This window comes from Raphanus sativus, chromosome 3 (assembly GCF_000801105.2).
Source record: "Raphanus sativus cultivar WK10039 chromosome 3, ASM80110v3, whole genome shotgun sequence".
Taxonomy (NCBI): Eukaryota; Viridiplantae; Streptophyta; class Magnoliopsida; order Brassicales; family Brassicaceae; genus Raphanus; species Raphanus sativus.
Window position 1 is genome coordinate 20,616,540 of NC_079513.1, and position 23,722 is coordinate 20,640,261.

General features: G+C 37.8%; 5 protein-coding genes, 1 non-coding gene and 2 pseudogenes across 6 annotated transcripts; 3 read left to right on the forward strand and 5 right to left on the reverse strand.

The window, feature by feature from the left end:
* Positions 1-940: 940 nt before the first annotated feature.
* On the reverse strand, positions 941-3,291 carry LOC130509202 (probable hexosyltransferase MUCI70). Its single transcript, XM_057004939.1, has 6 exons — positions 2,887-3,291; positions 2,601-2,800; positions 2,327-2,503; positions 2,097-2,252; positions 1,518-1,794; positions 941-1,428 (listed from the first exon to the last, which is right to left on the reverse strand). The coding sequence occupies exons 1-6, from the start codon at positions 3,218-3,220 to the stop codon at positions 1,199-1,201; spliced, it is 1,374 nt and encodes a 457-aa protein (XP_056860919.1). The 5' UTR covers positions 3,221-3,291; the 3' UTR covers positions 941-1,198.
* Positions 3,292-3,789: 498 nt separating this feature from the next.
* LOC108847153 (chaperone protein ClpC1, chloroplastic) lies at positions 3,790-8,376 on the reverse strand. Its single transcript, XM_018620339.2, has 10 exons — positions 8,219-8,376; positions 7,299-7,878; positions 7,048-7,163; positions 6,829-6,948; positions 6,551-6,736; positions 5,954-6,169; positions 5,633-5,850; positions 5,460-5,535; positions 5,284-5,373; positions 3,790-5,196 (listed from the first exon to the last, which is right to left on the reverse strand). The coding sequence occupies exons 2-10, from the start codon at positions 7,870-7,872 to the stop codon at positions 4,003-4,005; spliced, it is 2,790 nt and encodes a 929-aa protein (XP_018475841.2). The 5' UTR covers positions 7,873-7,878; positions 8,219-8,376; the 3' UTR covers positions 3,790-4,002.
* A 755-nt stretch (positions 8,377-9,131) lies between these two features.
* Positions 9,132-10,547, forward strand: LOC108846096 (protein MHF1 homolog). The gene is made up of 4 exons (XM_018619304.2): positions 9,132-9,432; positions 9,647-9,718; positions 10,003-10,083; positions 10,157-10,547. The coding sequence occupies exons 1-4, from the start codon at positions 9,324-9,326 to the stop codon at positions 10,315-10,317; spliced, it is 423 nt and encodes a 140-aa protein (XP_018474806.1). The 5' UTR covers positions 9,132-9,323; the 3' UTR covers positions 10,318-10,547.
* Positions 10,548-11,131: 584 nt separating this feature from the next.
* LOC108846849 (B3 domain-containing protein REM20-like) lies at positions 11,132-12,642 on the reverse strand (annotated as a pseudogene).
* A 2,346-nt stretch (positions 12,643-14,988) lies between these two features.
* On the forward strand, positions 14,989-18,843 carry LOC130509203 (uncharacterized). Its single transcript, XM_057004940.1, has 8 exons — positions 14,989-15,262; positions 16,248-16,635; positions 16,948-17,104; positions 17,198-17,242; positions 17,565-17,730; positions 17,806-18,176; positions 18,238-18,420; positions 18,516-18,843. Exons 1-8 carry the CDS (start codon positions 15,095-15,097, stop codon positions 18,649-18,651), a joined length of 1,614 nt encoding a protein of 537 aa, XP_056860920.1. The 5' UTR covers positions 14,989-15,094; the 3' UTR covers positions 18,652-18,843.
* Positions 18,844-19,524: 681 nt separating this feature from the next.
* On the reverse strand, positions 19,525-19,613 carry TRNAY-GUA (transfer RNA tyrosine (anticodon GUA)). The gene is given in 2 exon segments: positions 19,525-19,560; positions 19,577-19,613. It is a non-coding gene; the product is annotated as a tRNA-Tyr (tRNA).
* A 110-nt stretch (positions 19,614-19,723) lies between these two features.
* On the forward strand, positions 19,724-20,677 carry LOC108844611 (uncharacterized). Its single transcript, XM_018617894.2, has 4 exons — positions 19,724-20,074; positions 20,161-20,219; positions 20,307-20,424; positions 20,520-20,677. Exons 1-4 carry the CDS (start codon positions 19,851-19,853, stop codon positions 20,596-20,598), a joined length of 480 nt encoding a protein of 159 aa, XP_018473396.2. The 5' UTR covers positions 19,724-19,850; the 3' UTR covers positions 20,599-20,677.
* An 87-nt stretch (positions 20,678-20,764) lies between these two features.
* Positions 20,765-23,716, reverse strand: LOC130510086 (chromophore lyase CRL, chloroplastic-like; annotated as a pseudogene).
* Between the last annotated feature and the right edge of the window lie 6 nt (positions 23,717-23,722).

Consider the following 23,722-nt stretch of genomic DNA (forward strand, 5'->3'; position numbering starts at 1 on the left):
TTGGATAGAGAATCAATAGTTATGTTAAGTATTTTTAGTGATTTGAGTATACTTTAACTATTTTAGATATTTATATATATTTTCAAATATTTAAACCAACTTATAAGTACCATATATATTCTGTATGTTTAATATACATTAAGTCACAATATATATATAAGTATATAAATCTATTTTGAATACATTCAGGTATCTGAAATACTTCGGTTCAGAATGTATTCAGTTTCAATTTTCTAAATACCAAAATTTTGATATTTAATCAACTTCGATTCGGGTTTTGTACTTCTTTTGGATCGGGATCAGTTCGATTTTTTAGATTCGGATTTTTGTTCTAAACTCTAATATTAACATGAAAAACAACATATTTTATAAAAATATACACCCGCACGAGTGTGTGGGTCAAAATCTAGTTTATATTAAATACAACTCAAATAATCATGAAAAGTTGCATAATTTGTTCCATCAAAATCTCTAAATTTTTCACATAAACTCATCTGAAAGGTTTTTGCCATCCACATCTATTTTGTAGATTTTTCTTTTTTAAAACGATGTCATGATTTTATCATATTCCACATTATATGTTTTCATTTAAGAAAATTAAACAATCCAAAGTAATCTTATATTCTTAATTTAAGTTATAATATTTAGCAACATGAATTTTATGTATTTGTAAAATTTATTTGATATTTTTTGTCAAAATTGTATTCCATCACATTTTTAACTCACATTTCTGGTGATCAGAGGGTAAGCCGTTGATTGGAACAGAGTTATCACAAGTGGCTTTAACAATATGGGAAGAAAATAATGAACATATTTTCATTCAATTCTTTTTCAACGAGCATCTTCCATTAGAGTTCATATAACTTATGTGCAGTTAAGATCCTCAAACCCAACAGAGCAGACTTGGAAATTTAAACAAGAGAATATATTGTCTCCCCTCTGATCAATGTTGACTGATTGCATAACCAATGATCGTACCTCTGAAAGACTAGTACTCAACTTGAGTAACAAGAGAAAAGACTCGGCGTGAGAAGGAGTCTTCAGACATACCACACCAACTTTGAATTCCCGAAATTGAACTGTAGCTCACTTTCGGTTCTGATAAATACCGGTTCAATTTCTATATATCCACTAGACTAGCTAAACACCCAAAACGATTATATAAATGAAATTGGAAAGTTAGGGACAGCTTTATAGACTAAACTAACGGTTTTGCCTTGCGTACATGACCCATGCTATTGACGAGATCTTTACGCGTACACACAGGGAACATGTTGACGTTCTTGAGAACTCCCAGTCGCCAGAAAACGTATGGGAAGCTCAACTGATCACGCGACGTGTACCGGACAACTTCATTGAACCAGAGGCACATGAAAAGGTTCGTCAGTGGTGTGTGTTCCCTCACAATCACAGAGGCTTCAGACAAAGCTGTTAAAGTTGAAAACACCCACAAAAAAAAAAACACTTCGTTGTCAGAAAAACTTCATCCTCACTGTGATCATTAAAAAGAGTTTTACCTTTTTTCCCGTTGAATCTTTTATCTTCTGGTAACTTGTCATGCCGGTACTGATTTATCTGCACTTGGACTTCTTCGGGTGTGGCTTTGTGTTTCTTGACGACAGCTTTTGCCTCGTCATATACACTACCTCGAGCTCCATGTTCAGAAATGGCGAGCACCGAGTTTGTTCTCCAAAGAAGAGCATCTAATACACCGAGTGGATCCCTTCTAAACTGGGACTTGGAGTCTACCCAAATAGAGTACTTAGCCTCCGGGAAAAGGCGATGAGCCAACATCTAACAACAACATAATAGATTCAATTAAAACCTTCATAAAAGCATCTTACGTTATTACTCCTATATGGTTTGAAAAGGAAGAGACATATGGTGACTCCAACCACATATAAACAAAATGGAAAGTGCATTTAACAAGGCACAAGATGAAATCAAATACGTTTAACTAAACCTATGTCAACTCATAAGCAGAAGTGAGATATAGGGAAAACAAACACAAAGGCAGCACAAGTTAACATCCAGTGAATAAAACAGCTAATGCAGTAAAGAGAACAACATGCGCCAGTGAAGCAGACGAAGGGTACCTTTGGAATTTTTCCGTTAAGCCTTTGGTCCGTAAAAGGCAGATCCTTAACCACCACAACTCGCCATTTACCAATGTAACCATTCTCGCCAATCTTATGACCCTCCGCTTCCTGTGTCGCCAGTGTAACATCATCCCAAAACGCAACGTAGCATACCTGCGCATCCACTAACGATTGGTTACTCGATATGTAAAAGGAGACAGTTCAAGAGCATTGGGATCAAACAAAACCTTTTGAGTTGATGCCTTAGACATTCCAATAGGTTGGTAAAGGTTATCTCCACCACCAAAGGCACACGTGGAGACTACAACTTGACAAGTTTGCATAAACCTCTTATCCTCATCCCCAATCCTAAACCCACCATTCTCATTGAAAAACCCACAATGCACTGAAACAGTCTCACTCACCTGAACGCAACACCAAAAAAAAAAAAAACAAATATTCAGCAAATCAAGAACTTCAAGAAACCATAGAATAATGAAGAAAAAGTTACCAAGTGATGACCTGAAAACTAGTCTCTCTCTCATCAAAACTCTGGTTCCCAGTAAATAAATTAAAACGCGTCCCATTCCCACGAACCGGAGAGCTTAAATCATCTGTAGTACCGGTTAGGTACACGAGTTTCTTAACAGGAGAGGCTGTGTCTCTACGCTCTAAGATATCAAGATGCTCAAGCTCTTCAGGAGGCAGAAGCTTTAAACAACCTAACACACACACACACACACACACAAATCTATCAATTAATGTTTTAAAAAGATAACAAATGATAAATGGAGAGAGAGAGCTTTACGTTGCCTAACACCACCAATAACCTTCGTGGTGGGATCCAATCTATTCAAGTTTCCTTCGTTTTTCTTGTCTGGGATCGAATCTGGAGACTTTTTCAGCTCCGGTTTCGACCCGATCCTGGTTGATTCGAAGAGTAGTAGACCTAAGGCGAGGAGGAAGACCAAGACGATCCAGTATCTGAGGAGAAGCCTGAGCAAGTAGCGTGGAAGCTCTCCGAAGGTGGTTCGGTGGCCCGGTTTCTTCCGCTTTCTACGGGTTCGAGTTGGGCGGATCCGGTTTGTTTCGTTGGACTCTTCGTCGTCCGACATTGAGATTGATACGCTGTTGCTGAACATTATAATGTTTTTATGCTGAATTGCTTCAAGTACTGTATGTTTCTAGAGGTGATGCCCGAGGCTGAACAGAGCAGAGAAAGTCTGTTTAGAACATATCTCGCCGAACCAAAACCAGAACAAAATTTTCGGTTAGTTCGGTTCATCAATCGGTTAGTTCAATTTTTAGAAGTTTAACCAAGTTTCGAACGAATTAACCAAAATTTTGAACCAAATTACAGATAGTTAATCAAATTTTTAACCAAAATAGTCATATAACCAACCTTTGGCTAGTTTCAGGAAATTTTTAAAATTCAAAATTCCCAAATACCAAACCAAACCTTTCGGTTCAATTCAGTGAGATTTTGACCAAACCGAACTATCCAATCAACATGCAGAGGAAGATCTATAATCGAGAGGTTTCCAATGCAAAACCATGATTTAATATTTTGGGCTGGGGGCTAGCTAAGACCACCAAACTGTTGATAGCTTCTTTTTTTTTTGTTCAAACTTTTGGTAGTTTGAGTTTGAGGCTAAGACCACCAAACTGTTGATAGCTTTAAAGCACGCATTCTAAACCCATTAACACACAGTGGCACCAAAGCAAGCCCTTAAAAAGCATTGAAAAAGAAGCTACACAATGTCATCTATACATTACATTGGTTACATATATAGAAATGTATATTACGAAACCCCGAAGTATCTCATTGAGACTCTTCTTTTGCCAAATTCGTTCAAGGGGGGGGGGGGGGGGGGGGGGGGAAAGCAAAAGAAGAGAGAAGAAACACACTTCTCTTTTTTTTATTTCAAGCAACGGGGAGAGAATCTTCCTGCTCCTCCAAGGATGTTGTCGGAGTGCCACTTCCACCATTTAGCACAGTCACTTTACCTTCAGAGTCAACGTCCACAATCACCGAGTCTCCTTCCTTGATCTCTCTCGCTAGCATCTTCTCTGCCATACTATCCTCTAAAAGTCTCATGATGGCTCTTCTCAAAGGTCTCGCTCCATAGCTCGGGTTGTAACCTTCGTCCACTACTCTCTCTCTGAACCTCTCAGTCACCTGAAGCTCGATCTCCTTCTTCTTCAGCCTCTCAAACACCTCCTGTAACAGAATGTCCGCAATTTCCTTCACTTCCAGCTTCGTTAGCTGTCTGAACACAATCATCTCGTCGAGCCTGTTGAGGAACTCCGGTCTGAAGTACTGTTTCAGCTCCTCGGTCACAAGGCTCTTGATTCTGTTGTAGCTGCTGTCTTTCTCGTCGTAGTCCAAGTCGAAACCAATACGTCTTCCTCCTTTCTCAATCACACTGCTTCCTACGTTCGATGTCATGATAAGAAGCGTGTTTTTGAAGTCCACTGTTCTTCCTTTGCTGTCTGTTAGCCTACCATCTTCGAGGATCTGAAGCATCATGTTGAAAACATCTGGGTGGGCTTTCTCTATCTCGTCGAACAGAACGACTGTGTAAGGGCGACGTCTAACTGCTTCTGTTAGCTGACCTCCTTCAGTGTAACCGACGTATCCAGGAGGCGAACCTATGAGTTTTGAGACTGTGTGCCTCTCCATGAACTCACTCATATCTAGACGAATCATGGCTTCTTCAGATCCAAAGTAATAAGCTGCCAAAGCTTTGGCAAGCTCTGATTTCCCGACACCGGTAGGACCAGAGAATATGAAACTGGCTATTGGACGGTTAGGGTTCTTGAGTCCAACACGTGCACGGCGAATGGCTCGGCTTATGGCTTTTACAGCTTCATCTTGGCCTATGACACGTTTGTGGAGGGTTTCTTCCATCTTGAGGAGGCGATCAGACTCATCGGTTGATACCTTTTCTACAGGGATACCAGTCCATGAAGACACAATGTGTTGGATGTCTGACTCTGTCACCATAGGACCTTCCTCACCAGTCTCACTCTCTGCTTTGCTCATTTCCTTGCCTTTTGCTTGGATAGCAGATACCTCAGCTCTGAGCTCAATTTCTCTATCCCGAAGTGTCCCAGCCTAAAATGAAATTTACATCTCATAAAGCTCCTTTTACGACATGTAAAACAATTATGCAAGGAATAAATATAAATGGTATGTGTGTACCTTCTCGAAGTCCTGGCCACGGACAGCTTCATTCTTCTCCTTTGTTATCTGCCTAAGCTCCTTCTCAAGCTCCCTAGCTTCCTCAGGGACCTGCGTAATCGAGCAAGTCAAATAATTATAGAAACAAAATAGAAAAATGGTAACTAACCGACGCCTAGCATGTGATTAACCCACACCTGTGCATGACGAAGTCGAACCCGAGAACCAGCTTCATCGATCAAGTCAATTGCCTTGTCAGGAAGGAAACGATCGCTGTAATAAAATTACAATCAGATGTAACTCTTATAACACCATCAACAGAAAGTCTAAGAATAAAGCTATTTAACTATTAATCTGAGAGATCAGTTACCTGATATACTGGTATGACAACTGTGCAGCTGCTACCAAAGACTCGTCAGTGTAACGAAGCTTGTGATGGATTTCATATCGCTCTCGCAGACCCTTTAGGATCTGAATAGTTTCATCCACAGTAGGTTCAGGTACTTTCACTGGCTGAAATCTTCTTTCCAAAGCAGGGTCTTTCTCAATGTGCTTCCTGTATTCGTCTAATGTTGTCGCTCCAATGCACTGCCGTGATTTATAACAGAATGGTTAATACTGATAATTAGTTATTAAAAAAAAGTGTAGAACGTTGTCATGTGATGTGGATCGGATCAAACAGAATGATTACCTGCAATTCACCTCTAGCGAGAGCTGGTTTTAAAATGTTAGCAGCGTCAATTGCACCTTCCGCTGCTCCTGCTCCAATCAAAGTGTGCACTTCATCGATAAACAAGATGATCTCATCACTCTGTTTAATCTCCTCCATAAGCTTTTTCAATCTCTCTTCAAACTCTCCACGATATTTCGTTCCAGCAACCAGAAGACCCATGTCAAGTGTTATAACCTGAAGTTGCACAAAAGGAGAAAACACAAGAACCATCAGATTACTCCAAAATACTAAGTTGTGAGGTGAGTCTAAATTGCTAAGAACATTGTTCATACTATTAAAGTAGCATAAACATCTCTCACAAAAACAAGTATCAGAGAGTTAATCTGCGTAAAACCAGTGTGCTGACAGAGAAACTATGCAGTAATGTCATTTTTCGGATCCTTTTGGCATTAGAAAGAATCCCAAATTGGAATCCGTGACTCATAGCCAGTATGCATTGCATGAAAAATTTGAAGTCAGGAGATAAGACGGACTTTCCCACTCATTTATAACCATTGATTTCTTAAGTGGCAAACTTTTCAACGAGACTAAGAGACAGACAGGAATTGTGCTTACCTTCTTCCCTTCAATGGTTTCAGGAACATCTCCACTGGCAATACGCTGCGCTAGTCCTTCGGCAATAGCTGTCTTACCAACACCAGGTTCTCCAATGAGACAGGGGTTGTTCTTGGTTCTCCTGCCAAGAATTTGCACCACACGTTCTATTTGCGGCTGCCTACCAACAACTGGGTCCAATTTACCCTGAAGTGAAACAAAAAATTTGGGTAAGCGTTAGAATAACATCATCTCTGCAACATACAGTTAAGGACCTAAGGTCGTCGACAAATAATTACCTCCTCAGCCAGCTTCGTCAAGTTTGTCCCGTACTCTTCAAGAGTTGGCATCTTATTGCTGCCGCTTCCTCCTCCAACATTAGCTGTGACCTCATTGTTCTCACCCACCATGCGTATCACCTAGCCATCCAATTCCGTTACGTTAGTAATGCTTTGTTTTATTAGTCAAAAATTTATCAAAATGAAAATATAATTTTACCAAAGGGGAGACTACTTTACCTGAGTGCGAATATTACTAGGATCTGCTCCTAAATTCTCAAGGACTCGAGCAGCAACACCTTCACCTTCACGTAGCAACCCAAGAAGAAGGTGCTCCGAACCGATGTAGTTGTGACCTGATAATTCACGCAAGATGTAATTAACCCAAGGAAATAGGTAGACTAGGAAGTAAAATGGAAAATAAAATGAGTATCCAAACAGCTAACAGCAAAAGATTAAAGCAAAACACTTGCTATAGAGAAAGCACTTACCGAGTTGGCGAGCTTCTTCCAGTGAGAGTTCAAGAACACGCTTCGCACGAGGAGTAAACGGGATCTCAACAGCAACAAACCCACTCCCCCTTCCAATAATCTTCTCAACCTCCACACGCGCATCCTTAAGGTTAATCCCCATAGACTTCAAAACCTTAGCAGCAATCCCAGTGCCCTCACCAATAAGACCAAGAAGAATCTGCTCGGTCCCCACGAAATTGTGGCCTAATCTCCTAGCTTCCTCCTGAGCAAGCATAATAACCTTGATAGCTTTCTCAGTAAACCTCTCAAACATCGCTTTGACCACACCCCGGCTACCTTTCCCTTTAGGCACACTCATCGCATGCCGCACCTTACCGCCGAAACTCTGACGGGATCTCCCTAGAGTATCTAAGACATTGTTCCCACGCAACCCCATAAAGCCTTGCATTCTTGAACCAGAGACTTGTAGCTGAGTGCACATCATTTTCACCGATCTTTTTGAGCTGCCGGATCCAGGAGAGGGAACGTTCCTCTGGGAACAGGCCAGAGACAGTGGAGTAGATTGAGACATCACCCTTGTGGCCATAGCCATGACTTCCTAAAAATCAATCAAGATAAAAAAAGGAGTTAGTATAACAGCTATACTCATTAAATCATTTATCAAAATGAATCTCAAGACTACAAAAGACCTAATTTCAGATACTATCAAGCTTGGATTCGAGTTAACTAGAATCATCTACGAAGCAACTTTAGAAGTCTCAACACACAACTTAGCTCAGAAAATAGAATTCTACTTAAGCTCAAATAAATACTCAAAACCCTAGGTTTGACAATTATGAAGCTGTTAGCTTCAAAAAGCTAAAGAACAAGCACCACCGACGACCGAGAATCTTTCTGAGAGGATCCAAAACGCGAATTTTAAGTAAAAGTGTCCTCACCGGAATCGAACGCAGGATCAAAGGTCGACCGAAGACGATAAGATGAAGAAGGGAAAGAGAAAGAGAGAGAAATGAAGAAAACAGATGGATGTGGTTTGATCTTCACCCTATCTTATCTCTCTCCTTCGATTCTTCTTTTTTCTTTATACAACTGAAAAATATCAGGAGCTAAACCGACATACGTATCGGTTCGGTTTGGGTCATCTACCGACCGGTTTTTAATCGACTCGCAAAATGACGGAGAAAGTCAGTAGTTTGGTCAATTTAATGAAATTTCAGTATAGAATGTATAACGCGAACCTAAAATACATGATTCGGTTCGTATGAAATGTGAATATTACATGGTCGGTACAGAGCTGAACCAATGTTTCGAACAGCCAAAAGAGAATTTCGCTACATGAAACTCACCACCGTCCGATTCAAAGAGTCTAAGATCGTGACACGTGACAATTAAACTCAGTGGTTATTGGAAATTACTATTGTACCCTGTTAATATCGGTCTCTTAATGCATCTGGACAAAGGATTCGTTTGTCAATTACGTTTTATGTTAGAGCTTGCGTGTACGACATCAATTTTTCTCGTTTTAAAAAACAAAAAAATTATTCCTTTTCCATTTATGTAGACGTTACCACTTATGTTCGTTCGTCCACTTATTTTCATAGAAGCCGAGAGCGTGACATGGATCAAATACAGCCTCATTTTTATATATATGGAAATATCTTCAGTATACAGACCAGTAATGACACACATGGGGCAAAATAAATATATCAAATAAAAACCTATACTCAGTTTTTAAGATAAAGTTAAAGAGAGGCAAGGTGAGCTGAGCACTCAAATACTCCCATAGTTGATAGGAAAGGAAGAATCAAATCCCGTAAACGTTAATGGGCTCTTATTGTAAGTGGTTTCTTGATGGGCCACCCATCCAGCCATCCTCTACTCCGTACTATAATCTTTCAGATTAAAACGCTGCGGTTTATGTCATGTGTCAGTGGAGATCCAGATTAAAACGCTGCGCTTAGTGTCTTGCATTCCCGCGTAAAAATCTCCCTCCTTAGTTATCGGAAGCAGAGCAGGCGAAAACCTAGGACATTGCTAAACGCCATGGACGTAAGCGATCTGCAGGAAGACCTAATGGTTGAAGAAGACTCCATGGACGATCTCATCAGAGACCGATTCAGACTCTCCGCTATCTCTATCGCCGAAGCCGAGGGTTAGATCCTCTCTCTCTCTCTCTCTCTCTCTCTCTCGCCTCTCCTCTCATTTTTCAATCGATTCTCCAAATTTCAATTTGATTTCCCCATCTGTGTTGAGTCGAATCGATATTACCTTAAATGATTGAATCGATGGTCCACATAGCTTGGATCTCGAATTAGATTTGGGGATTTTCGATTGATGAATCGATTTTGAGTTTTTTGTTTGAGCAGCAAAGAAAAGTGGAATGGAGATAGCAGGACCTGTTGTAGCATGCGTGGCTGATCTAGCCTTCAAATATGCAGGTTTGATCTCTTTTAATTTAAAAAGCTTTTGTTTCAAATCTTAAATCATAGGCTTCAGGGAAATACAGACTGGTCATTGCTTGTGCAAATTAGAAAAGCAAAATAAACGAATCTTGTTCAACATATCTGGCCTAGATAGTGAGGTTTCCTTGAATGGGGTTGTGTGGTGGATGCTTTTGGTTAATGCTTGTTATGCTAAAACTCTTGTAGAAGATTAGAGGAAAAAGGAAACAACAGTTTTCGTCTAAAAGTTTTTTTGTTTGCTTGTTTGTTGTGAGCAACAGAGAATGTTGCAAAGGACCTTGAACTCTTTGCTCATCATGCTGGACGCAAAGTTGTGAATATGGACGATGTTGTTCTCTCAGGTACTAACTGTTCCGTTCCTCTCTCACTCACATGCTCTTCATGTTCCTTCTGACTCTCGTATATATTTTGCAGCGCACAGAAACGATAATTTAGCTGCGTCTTTGAGGTCATTGTGCAATGAACTAAAGGCAAAGGAGCCACAATCTGAGAGGAAACGCAAGAAAGTAGTGTCTACCAAGAAAGATGACAAAGCCAGTAGTAGCAATGCTGCTGGTCGCACAACCGATCTCTAAATCTCCAGTGCATACGTTCTTAGATACTAAGCTTGGTGGTGGAGAAGCTCTTAAATGTCCTGGAAGTTTTTTCTGCAATTTTATACTACAAGACTTTTTCATTAACTCTCTTACTATATAATATATTGTATTAGGCTACGTATATTTAGAGAGTCTATGCATATATCTGTTGTGAATATGTTTTCTATTTTCTACATTTTACATCGTTAAAACTTCTCAATTATAACCCATTAACTTTATCTAGAGCTGTAGATAGAATCTACAAGAAACGTTACTCCTTCTAGGCAAGACTATCCATCTCCGTCACCTAGCAAGATTCTTAAGCCCTCTGTTCGTACAAGTGATAGTAGTATCTCCAAGTCAAAGACCAACACTGTTGTTGTGAAGCAAAAAACTGGGACCAACAACCAAAAAACTGCTGCAGTCAAGCTGTGTCAGTTAGGGTTTTTTTCATTTTTATGTCCCATGTTTGTTCGTAAAATGAGCTGTTGAATATGAACTTGACAAGAAACCTGCAGATAATGTAAAAGAGCAACTATCTCTTTTGGTTTAATGTCTGCATAGAGAAAATGGAGACATCAGCTATCCAGCTCCAGAAGAAGAGCATGACATGAGGATCACGAATGAGCATTGCAGTGCTTCCTTTTTATTGCAGCCAACATTAGAATGTTCTCAGGGGTACTAGTGATGTCTGTGAGATATGTAGGGATATTAGTTTTCTAATGCTTTTAGTCTTTCTATCAAAATATAAATCACTATGTACAACTCCACTGTCTCTGTGTTATATGTCATGTTTGTTGGATTTTTTGTCAGTTTGGAAACATACTTCAAAAGTCATAGATGCATTACATAATAAGCATTCAAAATACAACATGAAAGCATTAAGTTCACACGGTTCCTTGGGGATAAAGAAGGTACTACTAAGGTTAAACCTGATAAGAAAACTACAACAAACCTAAAACAAACAAAAGCCGTAGATCTCATGATAGTGATGATGATGATGAGTGATGGATGAAGGGTGTGGTGATGATGATGATGATGATGATGAGTGATTCAACGTCCACGTGTGATTGTGATCTTGATTGAGTGAACTTTCTTCCTGATATATATGAAGCATCTCGCAGTGGACAACATCAAACTCTTTAAGCCTGTTCCTTCTACAAATTCTGTCCCATCCTTTGAAGCAAATCCTATCGTCAGACCATTTCTCTTTAGCCCCATACATGATCCCTTCTCCATCAATGTACTTGATGCGGTCACAAAACGTAAGCCTATGTTCTTTCACCACAATTGCAGGAATCAACTTGCATAACACACAAAACCCAACAAACACATGTATAAGCCACAACCATATTAAGAGAAGGGATAAAGACAGTAAACAAATCTTTTAATCTTTTATATTATTACCAGCTCATAAATCCTGTTCTTGAGGGTGGTAGTAAAGCATGGATTAGACTCAACCTCCAAACTCGAAAACCCTGCAACAACTGAGACAAAAACAAACATGCTTCAGCAACAAGTTTGTGTGTTAGTTAGCTAGTAAGTAAGTAAGTACTACAAAGAACTATCTCACCTTCAGCATTTGATACTGTCTCATCACTGTCAACAGGGCACAGACCCTGGCTGACTTCATCATCTTCGCCAGCATCGAATGAAGGATCATCATCACCTTCTTCTTCTTCCTCCTCGTCTGAATCAGCAGCCACTGAAGAATCTTCTTCTTCTTCTTCTTCGTCAGAGTTAGCATCAGAGAGGTTGACTGTCTCCACGATAGCTCTCATCTCTTTACAACCAGAACGACCAAAGACACTGACTTCAAAAGTGTGGGAACCGTCGTAGACAAAGGTCAAGAACTCTCCGTCCTTGAGCTCATGGTCCTCTGCAAACTTGGACCACCCTGAAGTGAAATACGCACAGTCACGTATTTTCTTGAAGCTCACAGTCCAAACACCACCTCCCATGCCTTGGAGCTTAGCTGTTTGTGGCAGTGGGTCTTGAAGATGCTCACTGAAAGACTTCGGAATCGCCTGATAATCACCAAACACACAGAAGCATAAAACATCTCAGAAACTCATTGTAACTAAAATCAATAAGATTTAGACGTATGAAGAGAAACAAAGGAACAAATCCAGAATCTTCACCCTAAGCAACTAAAGATTCTTTGCTTCTATACCATAACTCGCCCCCACTAATACTTTCTACTTATTACAAAAAAAGAAAACAGAAAGAGAAGAGGAGATGATGTACCATGGATTCAGAAGCAGTTTCTGAGAGGAAGACCTTGAAGAAACGGGGAAGATCAACTTCTTCTTCACTTTCAGACATGGTGAGAGAGGTCTGTTGTAAGAGAGATTCTCTAAAAATGGGTTCTGGAGAGAGAGAGAGAGAGTATGTTTGAAAGAGAAATGAGTCAAGAACAGTGAAACTTATTGGCCAAGTGGAGTCAAATGAAGCTTGGGAAGAAAACAGAGTTGTACATCTAAACGATCATGTTATTTACAGTTTAACTCCATATAATGTTATAAATTACAGTCAAAGCGGACAGAAGCTGGTTATGAATTCATGTTCGTACACTGACTGACAAAGGAAAACTTATAAATAAACATGTTTGAATATGGTCTACGAAAAGTACAGCTTTATCTGATCAAACTCTTTTCATCTATACACGTTGTCCTATTGACACAGAAAATGCATGTCTGAGATTCTGAGCAACTTAAAAAAAAAAGAGTTAGACTAAAGAAAAGATAAATTTGAAAAGTTGAACACCAAGTTAAGACTTATGTTTCTTAACGAACAACTATTACTTTCTAATTCGCTTGTTAAGGCTTTTTAGTGTTACGTGAGAATTTAACATGCAGAGAATTTAGTATTGAAGTAGAAAAGAAAACAGAGATTCACTATATAAACAAACACAGACTTAGCTGAGGAGGGATGTAAAATAAAATAAAAAACCACAGGGTGCAGTTGTTAGCAGATTTTACCCTCTTTTTTTCTCCTGAGAGGCAAGGACGTCTACACTGCTTGTAGCTGAAATTCCAAACAAGGTAGGCGAAAAATGGTTAGCAAAACTAAACATACACTAACTATTTTCTGCTGCAAATGTGTACAATCTAGTGTAAACATCTTGAAACACTCTTCAAAAAATAGGATAGAAAACTTGGCACCTACGGTTAGCTCACTCTAGATAAGTAGATACTAGCTCTCCAAGAATTAAGTATTTCATATTTGTGAAGTCCATAAGGGTGGAGAAAAAGCACAGATGAAGAAGGCCATAAGTATTTAAAAAAAAACAACAGAAAAAATCAGAAATATATTGCAAAGATGAAATCTATCATAGGTCAGAAATTGAATCTCTCTATAAACTAGAGTGAGAAAATAGAGAAAGTTAGAGACAATCACTTAAAAATTTATTTAATTCATTAATTAGATAGAAAATATACTTAAAAATAAAATTATGCTAAGAGATACTTGCTTTCTTTCAAAAATGTGTATGTTTTAAATTTTCACACTTTATTAAGATAATATATAAAATTTCCCTCCTTTTCAACATGATCCATGTTTTAGAAAAATATTTTTTTTTCTAAAAAATCTATATTTTACCTTTTCAATGTATGTAATAATGATAAATAGTAAGTTTCAAAAATATTAATTATATTTACTGAATTTTTATTGGTTAAAAATCATAGAAAATAGTTAAATATAGAAATTAATACATTTATTGTCAAAATTTTACGTGTTTTTTTAAGAAGTTTGAAAATTCTAGAATATATATTATTTTGATATGGATGAAGTATTTTTATATTTAATTATTTTTCATAACTTTTAACCAATATAGTTTAAAAAACATAATTATATTTTTAAGTTTAAATATTATCATTAATTAATGCATTGAAAATATAATAAATATATTTTCTTGAAAGGAATATTTTTTAGAAAGCATATAAAATTTAATACGTATGTTATTTTCATAATTAACTATTTTCCATAGTCTTTACCAATAAGATTTTAATAAATATAATTAATTTTTTAAAGTTTAAAATTTACTATCAGTTAATGCATAGAAAAAATATTTTTGGACCTATTGTACAAGTCATAATTTTATAACCTATCTTTGCTGGTACAACAACTCTATTCTCCAATTCTAATTAATGAGATGACCAGATTCTCTTTATCGTTGATTTATCGTGATAATATAATTACGAGAAAGATTACATAAAAACAATTCGACAACTGACAATATTACAAACTTTATAAAAATTTACGTTTAACTACATTATCTGAATCGTCTTATGAAGATTCATTTCTGTTAAAGAACCTCTGTAAGCTTTTATTTTGTTGTCTGTATAATGGTTCAATAAATTGTTTTTTCGAAACATAAATATCTTATAATTTTCAAGAAATTACATAGTTTGGGATTCGAATCACATGTATGGATGTATAAATCTTTAAATATTAACCATTATATTAAGATGTTTTCATAGTTTATCCTATTCTAGATCAACAAAAAAAAATCTCTAAGACAGATTTTTTAGAAATAGAGAAAAAGTATTAATTTGACATTAATGGGAAGAGATATACCCATGGAAGTATTTACCATCCGGTCTAAAAATAGCCTATTTTCACTATTTACCTTTTAAAAAAGAAAACTAAATTATGTCTCTAACTTTCTATTGCTAACCAATGAAAGGGAAGCCTCTCTATCTTGCTGAAACCAAGACAAACGTAAACGGACGATCAGAGATCCCCTTTTGTCGTTTTAAAGCTCAAACAATCCGAAATGAGCGAGCTTCAGACACCCAAATCGAAAAGACAAGAACAAGAAAAAGAAGAAGGTAATAATGTCGGTAGCAGAGAAGAGCAGGAACAAGCCCTCGTCGCTTTAGTAGAGCACCGTTCAGCTGAGATAGATCGTCTCAAGCACCACATATCTAACTACCAAACCAAGGTTCTGTTTGTGTCCTCCTTCCCTTTTCTAGACTTTTTAACTTCCCTTTCTAGGAAATGATATGAATTTAATTTTTTTTGGGGGGGCTTTCTCAGCTTATTGAAGCGCAAAGAAGTCTGAGAGATTCAAAAGCTAAGTTAGCTAACCTTCGTGGCCATGACGATGATGATTTATCTATTGGTATTAATAGTGCAAAGAATGATGAATCTACAAGAAACGTTACTCCTTCTAGGAGAGACTATCCATCTCCATCACCTAGCAAGATTCTTAAACCCTCTGCTCCTCTAACAAGTAGTAACTAGATTCTGACCCGCCTTCAGAGGGCGGGTATATTTTTGTTTTTAGTTTAGCTTTTTAGCAATTTAATTTTTATATTTGTATTTTTAATCATATTTATGTCTTTTATAATCATATTTGTGTATACTATTTTTTAAAAAATATTAGTAAGAAGTTTCGAAAATTGTATTGAATTTGTGATGTTGCATAACTATACACTTATACCCAATTTTTGTTTAAATCGGATCCAGACCTGCAGTTAAACTGATAAACCCAACAATCCGGTTTGTAATTTGGTTGTGTTTTAGGAAAAAAATATTATTTAATAATCCGTATAACTGAATTTTTCTACTGCTAGTTTAGGATATAACTCGTAAACACATAAGATGCTGCTAGATTTTGATCTGCACTTTCAAAGCGCGGAATTATTTTCAAAACATTTCAAAATTTTATTTGATATAAATATGTATTCTTATACATTTACATTTATAAATAAAATGTTATATTGAGTATTTTAAAATCCGACCCGGCCTGCAGTTAAATTGAAAAATTGTGTGGTCTCATATGTAGTTCGGTTTAGTTTAAAAAATATTATTTAAAAATCCTATAAAGCCCGTAAAAACAACTAAAACCCGGGATCTGGCTACCGGTTTAACTTCCCTTTCTAGGAAATGATATGAATTTAATTTTTTTTGGGGGGCTTTCTCAGCTTATTGAAGCGCAAAGAAGTCTGAGAGATTCAAAAGCTAAGTTAGCTAACCTTCGTGGCCATGACGATGATGATTTATCTATTGGTATTAATAGTGCAAAGAATGATGAATCTACAAGAAACGTTACTCCTTCTAGGAGAGACTATCCATCTCCATCACCTAGCAAGATTCTTAAACCCTCTGCTCCTCTAACAAGTAGTAATAGTAGTATCTCCAAGTCAAAGGCCAACAACACTGTTGTTGTGAAGCAAAAGCCTGAAACATCTTCTCGTGACAGTTTCTCCAACTCCAAGACCAAAACTGTTGCTGTGAAACAAACATCTTCTCGTGACAGCCCTAATCTTAAAGCTAGCCGAGATCAAGATAGAGGGACAAAAAGGAAGTTCGGTAAGTTTTTTTTATTTTATAACATCTAATTTTAATTGATTTAAATCAATGTAACATATTACATAAAACATAAATGACAACAAACATATTGTTAAAACTAAGTTTTAACAGAGATAGCAGTAACACAATGTTTTTTAACGCATTCGTAGGATAGTCTGATTTGTTAGTTTTCCTCCACTTCGTTCTTGGTCTTTTTGCTATGTTAAAATTCTAACCAGGGATCGTTCTGGAAAAGACTCTGACCATTATGGTTCGAATGACTTTTGGGACGAAACTAATATTAACTGATGTGGTTTCGAGCATTTAATGCAGAGCAAAAGGAGCATAAAGAGTTGATTCGGTTTATAGCTAGAAACTCTTCACCAACTACAATCAAGTGTCACTCTAGCAACCAAATCTCCAGTCAGCACAAGAGGAAGCTAAGAAGCTTGATTCTCTGTCCTGTAAATGAGCAGCTGTTTGCAACAAGGTACAAAAGACCCCCATTAGTCTGCTATTATTGTACTTTTGAAATAGATTCTGGAATCTGATATACTTTTCCTTTTATGTTATCATCATTAAGTTCTCTGGATGGCATGGTCAGTTTATGGCAACTGCAACCTGGAAGGTTTGTTTTCTTTTTTCTTTCTCCCCACCACTTTAAAGTCATTCTCTTGTCTGAGTAGATTGTATTTGGAAAGCACTTGCTCTATTGATTTTGGTTTGGTTGGCACTAACTTAGGAATGAGGAAGCTTATGGTGCTTGATATCTTCTTTGTTGTATATATTGTTAATTTGTTAGTATGCCAACTATAGAAGGATTAGCTTACATAGTAAACAGAACAGAACAGAACAGAACAGAACGAATGGAGCAAATGTGCTAATGCATTATAAATTAGGGAGAAGCAAATGTAAACAAGATCAAGACCCTAACTAAGTCTCATTTGCAGATTGTCTGCATCATTGCTTAGTACCACCGACTGTTTATCTCAAAAACAAAGAAGATGGGGAGAAGATATGGCCTGGCACCCATCCGGGCACACCCTTTTCTCTGTATACACTGCAGACGATGCTGATTCTCAGATATCCATCCTAAATCTCAACAAGACCCGCGGGGTAACAAACACCAACACACACACACACACACACAAACTAGCATTTTTCTTCTAAGTATTTTGTTCTTGTTAAAAGGTTACTTTCTTGGAGAATAAACCACACGTGAAAGGGATAATCAACAACATAAAGTTCATGCCGTGGGAAAACACATGCTTTGTGACGGGAGGAAGTGATCACGCTGTTGTTCTATGGAACGAGACTGATGCTGATGATGAAGTAAACAAATGGAAGTCCAAAACTCTACACAGGAATCTACACTCAGCTGCTGTGATGGGAGTCGATGGGATGAGAAACAAGAACGTTGTTTTGTCGGTTGGAGCAGACAAGAGGATATACGGGTTTGATGTTCAAGTTGGTAGAGCGGACTACAAGCATCAGATTGAGTATAAATGCATGAGCGTTCTCTCCAATCCTTGTGACTTCAATCTCTTTATGGTTCAATCCGGGTAAAGAAGAATAAATATGTTTTTTTTTAATCATGAGTTCACTAATGTGGAATCTTGACAGGGAACCGGAGAAACAGCTTCGACTGTTTGATATCAGGTTAAGGAGAACCGAACTCCATTCGTTTGGTTGGAAGCAAGACAGTAGTGAATCACAATCAGCTTTGATAAACCAGTCTTGGTCTCCTGATGGTTTACATATCACTTCTGGTTCAGCTGACCCGGTTATCCATGTTTTTGACATCAGGTAGGTAAAAACTCTTTCAGCATCAAATGGTGTGATTAGTATTGGATTTGTGATTTTTAAACAAGAGTGTTGTTGTTGTCTGTGGTGGTGGTAAGGTACAATGCTCGTAAACCGACGCAGTCGATAAAAGCTCATCAGAAGAGAGTGTTTAAAGCGGAATGGCATTACTCTCAACCACTTCTCATCTCCATATCTTCTGATCTCAACATTGGTCTGCACAAGATCTCATGATCTCTCATATGTCTTTCTGTTCAGGATAGTAAGCTTAATGTTGGCTTAGTCATCATTCTAAAATTAATATAGATTTTTACAGACCAATTTCTTATTTATAGGCCTCAACATCATTTACATGGGGAACTGAATTGAAGTTTGTCTTGAATCTCCCTATTAGTTTCAGTTTTATAAATGATTATTTAACTTTTACTGCTAGGCTCTGCCTCTAGTAATTGTGATTTCACAAGTATTTTCTTTTTTTTTGTGATGTTGAAACAAGTTCTTGAATAATGCAAAAGCTCCATCAAATTCCAAATGTGTTCTTTCAAGCACATGGTCAGAACTTTAAGGTCGGATACGGAGCATACCCATCTCTTGTTTCCTCCTCCATGGTTACACATCTCATATAGAGACAAATGCTGTATACAAACTGTTAGAAGAGGTGATACAGAAAACTAAGTCTCAAGGTTTTGTGCCTGACACGGATTTTTAGTGTTGATGGACGTGTCTGAAGAGGGGTGTTCAAAAAAAAAAAAAGGACGTGTCTGAAGAGGAGAAAGAGTAGGAACTTGTATTACCAAGAAGCTTTCATTGCCATATGGGGGATCTTGGAGAGCAGTCCAGTATCAGAAGTTTAAGATTCAGAGGAGTATAAGGATGCTTAGTGATTGCCACAGCTGGATCAAATCAGTGTCCAACTTGTTGAATAAGTTGATTATCATGTGGGATATAGGATACGACGGTTTCATAAGTCTGAAGATGGGTTGTGTTTTTGTAAAGATTTATTGGTAAGAGAATAACAGTTAACCTCATGTTGCAGCCATAAGATTTTTGTATCGGTGGGTCTACAGGGTTAAAAAAAAGAACAATTCTACAAAATGGAAAAAAAAATCCGACCTGCCGGAATCGAACCAGCGACCTAAAGATTATCTGTTGAGAAAAACTACAGTCTTCCGCTCTACCAACTGAGCTAAGGTCGGTTTGTTGTATACGTTCAGTTTAATTATATATTACTGCACTTTGTTACGTGGCAACGTTTTAAAACAAAACTTTACTAAACCTACGCAAAAGGGACTTTCTGACGTGGCGAATGGAAATGGGCTTGTGAGGAGCACACTCTTCCACATCCTCTCGCTCTTTCTATATTCTTCCTCTCAATCATCACTTTCATCTTCTCTATCTCTCCACTGATCCCACCAACCACACTTCCTTTCTCAATGACGACGATGTACGTTACTCCGGCGACGCTTTACGCCGGAAAACCGTCAGCCCCGGTGACTTCAAACCTCCAGAGATCGTCATCTTTCTTGCCGTATTACTCGCTGAGGATACTCGGCAACAACAAGAAGAAGTCTCTTTCGAAATCTTCATCTTCCTCCTCTGCTCCAAGATTCTCCATGCGTGTCTCCTCCAAGCAAGCCTATATCTGCCGTGATTGCGGGTCTCTTCCAATATCCCTCTCTCCCTTTCTCTAACTTATAAAAGTTCATTTATCATTAATCATCTGTTTCTATTGATTCTTCACAGGTATATATACAATGACAGAACTCCATTCGATAAGTTGCCTGATAATTACTTCTGTCCAGGTATGGTGACTACTTAGAATGTTGACCAGGTTTTTTCTAGGAACTGTGTTTGGTTTTCAATGGTGTTATAATGGGGGTTGTTTGCAGTGTGTGCTGCTCCTAAACGGCGGTTCAGACCGTACATGCCTGATGTGAGCAAGAACGTTAATGACAAGGATGTGAGAAAGGCTAGAAAAGCTGAGCTCCAACGGGATGAAGCCGTTGGGTAAGACAAAAGACTCTCCTTTCTTACATCTTTTGCCACTATGGGTTCTCTCTTCTCATAACCTTTTTTTGTATCTTATGGCAAATCTCACGCAGGAAGGCTTTGCCTATAGCAATTGCTGTTGGAGCTCTAGCTTTAGCAGCTCTTTACTTCTATGTCAACAATACCGCATGAAACATTCTTGTTTCGTTTTGTATTAACAAATCATCTCTGAGTTGTTAGACATTTATAATGAAGTAAAAATGTTGAGCTTTCTATGTACAAAAAAAAGGGTATTCAATGTTGTTGAGATGAAATAAAAGACAAGTGTGAGATATACAGAGAGTAAGAGAATGGCTGCTTAGTCTTGCAAGATGAGTGATCCTTGTATTGGTTTATCGATTGAAGATTGATAAAGTATGTTCAAAGAAGACAAGTTTTCGTTGATGCTTGAGTATGTCGCTGGCTTGAACTCGTACGGACCTTGCTTTGGTCCCCAAACCTGTAGTAATGTCCCACTTATTTACCAGGCTTACATTTTCTTTAGTAATTAGCTGAAAAATTCGATAAGAGTGAGAAAGATGGGGCGAACCTGGTTTCGATTCTCATCAAAGCCACGATCCCATAGATGTATCTCATTGTTTTTTCAAGACTGCAAGATCTGAAGTACAATAGCTAGCCCCATTCTGCAATCCAAGAATGAAACTACTTCAAATGTGGAACAAGAGGAAGAAGAGTGTAAAAAGCTAGAGATAGCAAGAGCAGCAATACCCATGAATTTGGAAATCCACCAGGTGAAGTTGAGCCGTCGTACAAGCAACGTCTCCCTCGGTCACAACAGTTGAGATGTATAGTCGTCAAATGCTCTCCAATGTCCTATTATTGGTTTCAGTCAGATACATATTGTTAACCAGGGAGCGATCTCTATATTGATTCAACAACCTTAAAAAGAAAGAATTACACCGATGACTTCTTCAGGAAGTGGGCGTTGGTCCTTAGGGCGGTCACAGAAATTTCTGTACTCAGCGTCTCTGATCGCATATGAACTTACCTGTCATCTCTCAGAACAAACTCTGCTTTACACTCTAATTGGAAATACAAAAGAAGAGCTCATATCCTCACCTCAACATCGCATTTCAGCTCTTTCGGACACGGCTTCACCATATATAATCTCGGGAACCGAACCAAAATCAATAAAGACTTTTAGTATTGGAATCAAACAAGAGAGTTAGCCAATGAGTGGTTACTTGACGAAAGGGTTTCTGAGGAGTCCTCCAAAACGCCTGTTCTAGATACAAGACTTGTGAACCATCAACCATCTCAGCAGCTGGACAACTCATCATTCTGCAAAAAAAAAAAAAAAAAATTAATAATAATTCAAACTCAGATCAATGCCACAAACAAATAAGCAGCTAAACCTAATGTTGAAGTAATTATGAGGATCCCTTGAAGCTTGCTCCCTCGTAAACTTCAAAACCCCAATCAAACAGTTATTATACCTAAAACCCTTAAACACACAAGAATGCCTTTTGTAAGTGGATATCACGATTTCATGATTCATCCTCTCAAAAACCTTCTAGAACCAAATCTTTCCTTTTTCTTAGCACGACTTAGTCATTTACGTGTAGAATTGGATTTTGTCCATTTTTCAAGATATAGTGGTTAGGATTTTCACTTACTCGGGATTATTTGCAGAAACAATTACATTCAGAGACAGTTTCATGTTTTTTATAACACTATGAGACAGTTTTTGCTACAAGAGCAGTTTCTTTTAACTAAACCCACTTTCTATCTAGAAACATTTACGCCATAGGACAGTTTCATGTTTTTAATTACAAGATTGAGCACTTTCCACTACTAAGGTAGTTTTTTGTAACTGCTTCCCACTTGTCTTAACTAGCTGTCACAACATAACCTAAAGCACTATCCCACTTACTAACTATGTCTTTTGTTTTAGCGGGAACATTTCTCCACCCTTCATCTTTATTTTTTTTGGATGGTGTAGATCCACTCTGATTTTTTTTTACAAGACTTATATCTACCAAATCTAAACTATCCGATTACATCTTTCATTTCACCATCATACAGTCCAGATTTTCTGGGTTTTTACATCTCACAGTCCCTTTTCATCTTCGTTGTCTCCTTCATTTGAATGGAAAAAGAAAAAAACAAAATTTCAGAGATACTGCATATTCCTCATACGGATTGCGGCTAGAAATTGGTTTGTTCTGCTTATTATTTCTGTCATCTTCTCAAATCCAACTTTAACCTCTTTTTTTACAATTATTTTTGCAAGTTATAATGTTGGACCATTGCATGGTCATCCCTGGTGAATGGACCTCCGTCGGCTCGCTCTCGGAGTTTATGTCTACATTTATGATGTACATCCCATGTAAACACGACTAAACTTAACGTGTACATTCACAGTAATATATGTTGTCCATTTGTACACTGATAGTGTTTATGTCTATATTTATGGTGTACATACCAACACCGCTGGTGTCCACGTGTACATTAATAAACATGCAAAACATGCATGATTTGTTGTATATGTGTGTCTCGATCGCGTTCCTGTATACCAAAAACATGCATGATTTGTTGTACATGTGTGTCTCGATCGTGTTCTTGTATACCAAAATGGTGTCTATGTACACATCAATTACCTATAAATGTTATGCATATATTTCACTAACTGTGTCCACGTGTACACTGAACTTAAGAAGTTCACTTCTTTTAACTGTGTTCACTTATACACTGTACATAATAAGTTCACTTATTTTATTCACGTGTACACTTCAGAAGTCCCTGTATATAGATTCAGAAGTTCACTTCAGAAGTCCCTGTATATAGATTCATTGTCGAAGTCCATGTGTACACTCTGGTTAAATGTCCATGCCTTAGATGAATCTTATGTACACCATTTCGAAGTCCATTTGAATGTCCATAACGACCTAATGTACACTTCACACTCCTCTAATGTACACGTGGACAACATATAGCGTCCATATGCGCAAGTGTACACTAAACAGACCATGTCTCAAACCACATAATGTCCACTTCACACAACTCTTCTACATCTGCAGTCTTAGTGTACGTTCCTCTAATGTTCGCGTGGACAATATATGACGTCCATATGTGCAAGTGTTCACTAAACAAACCATGTCTACTCGTTTTTGTCATTCACATCTTTAACCCCTGTACACCCCGCATTTCTCACAAGTCCAGGTGTACAACATATGGTGTCCATAAGTCCTTCTACACACTTGCATACAGATGTTGAAGTCCATCTCGAAGTCCCTGCATATACACTCATTGTCGA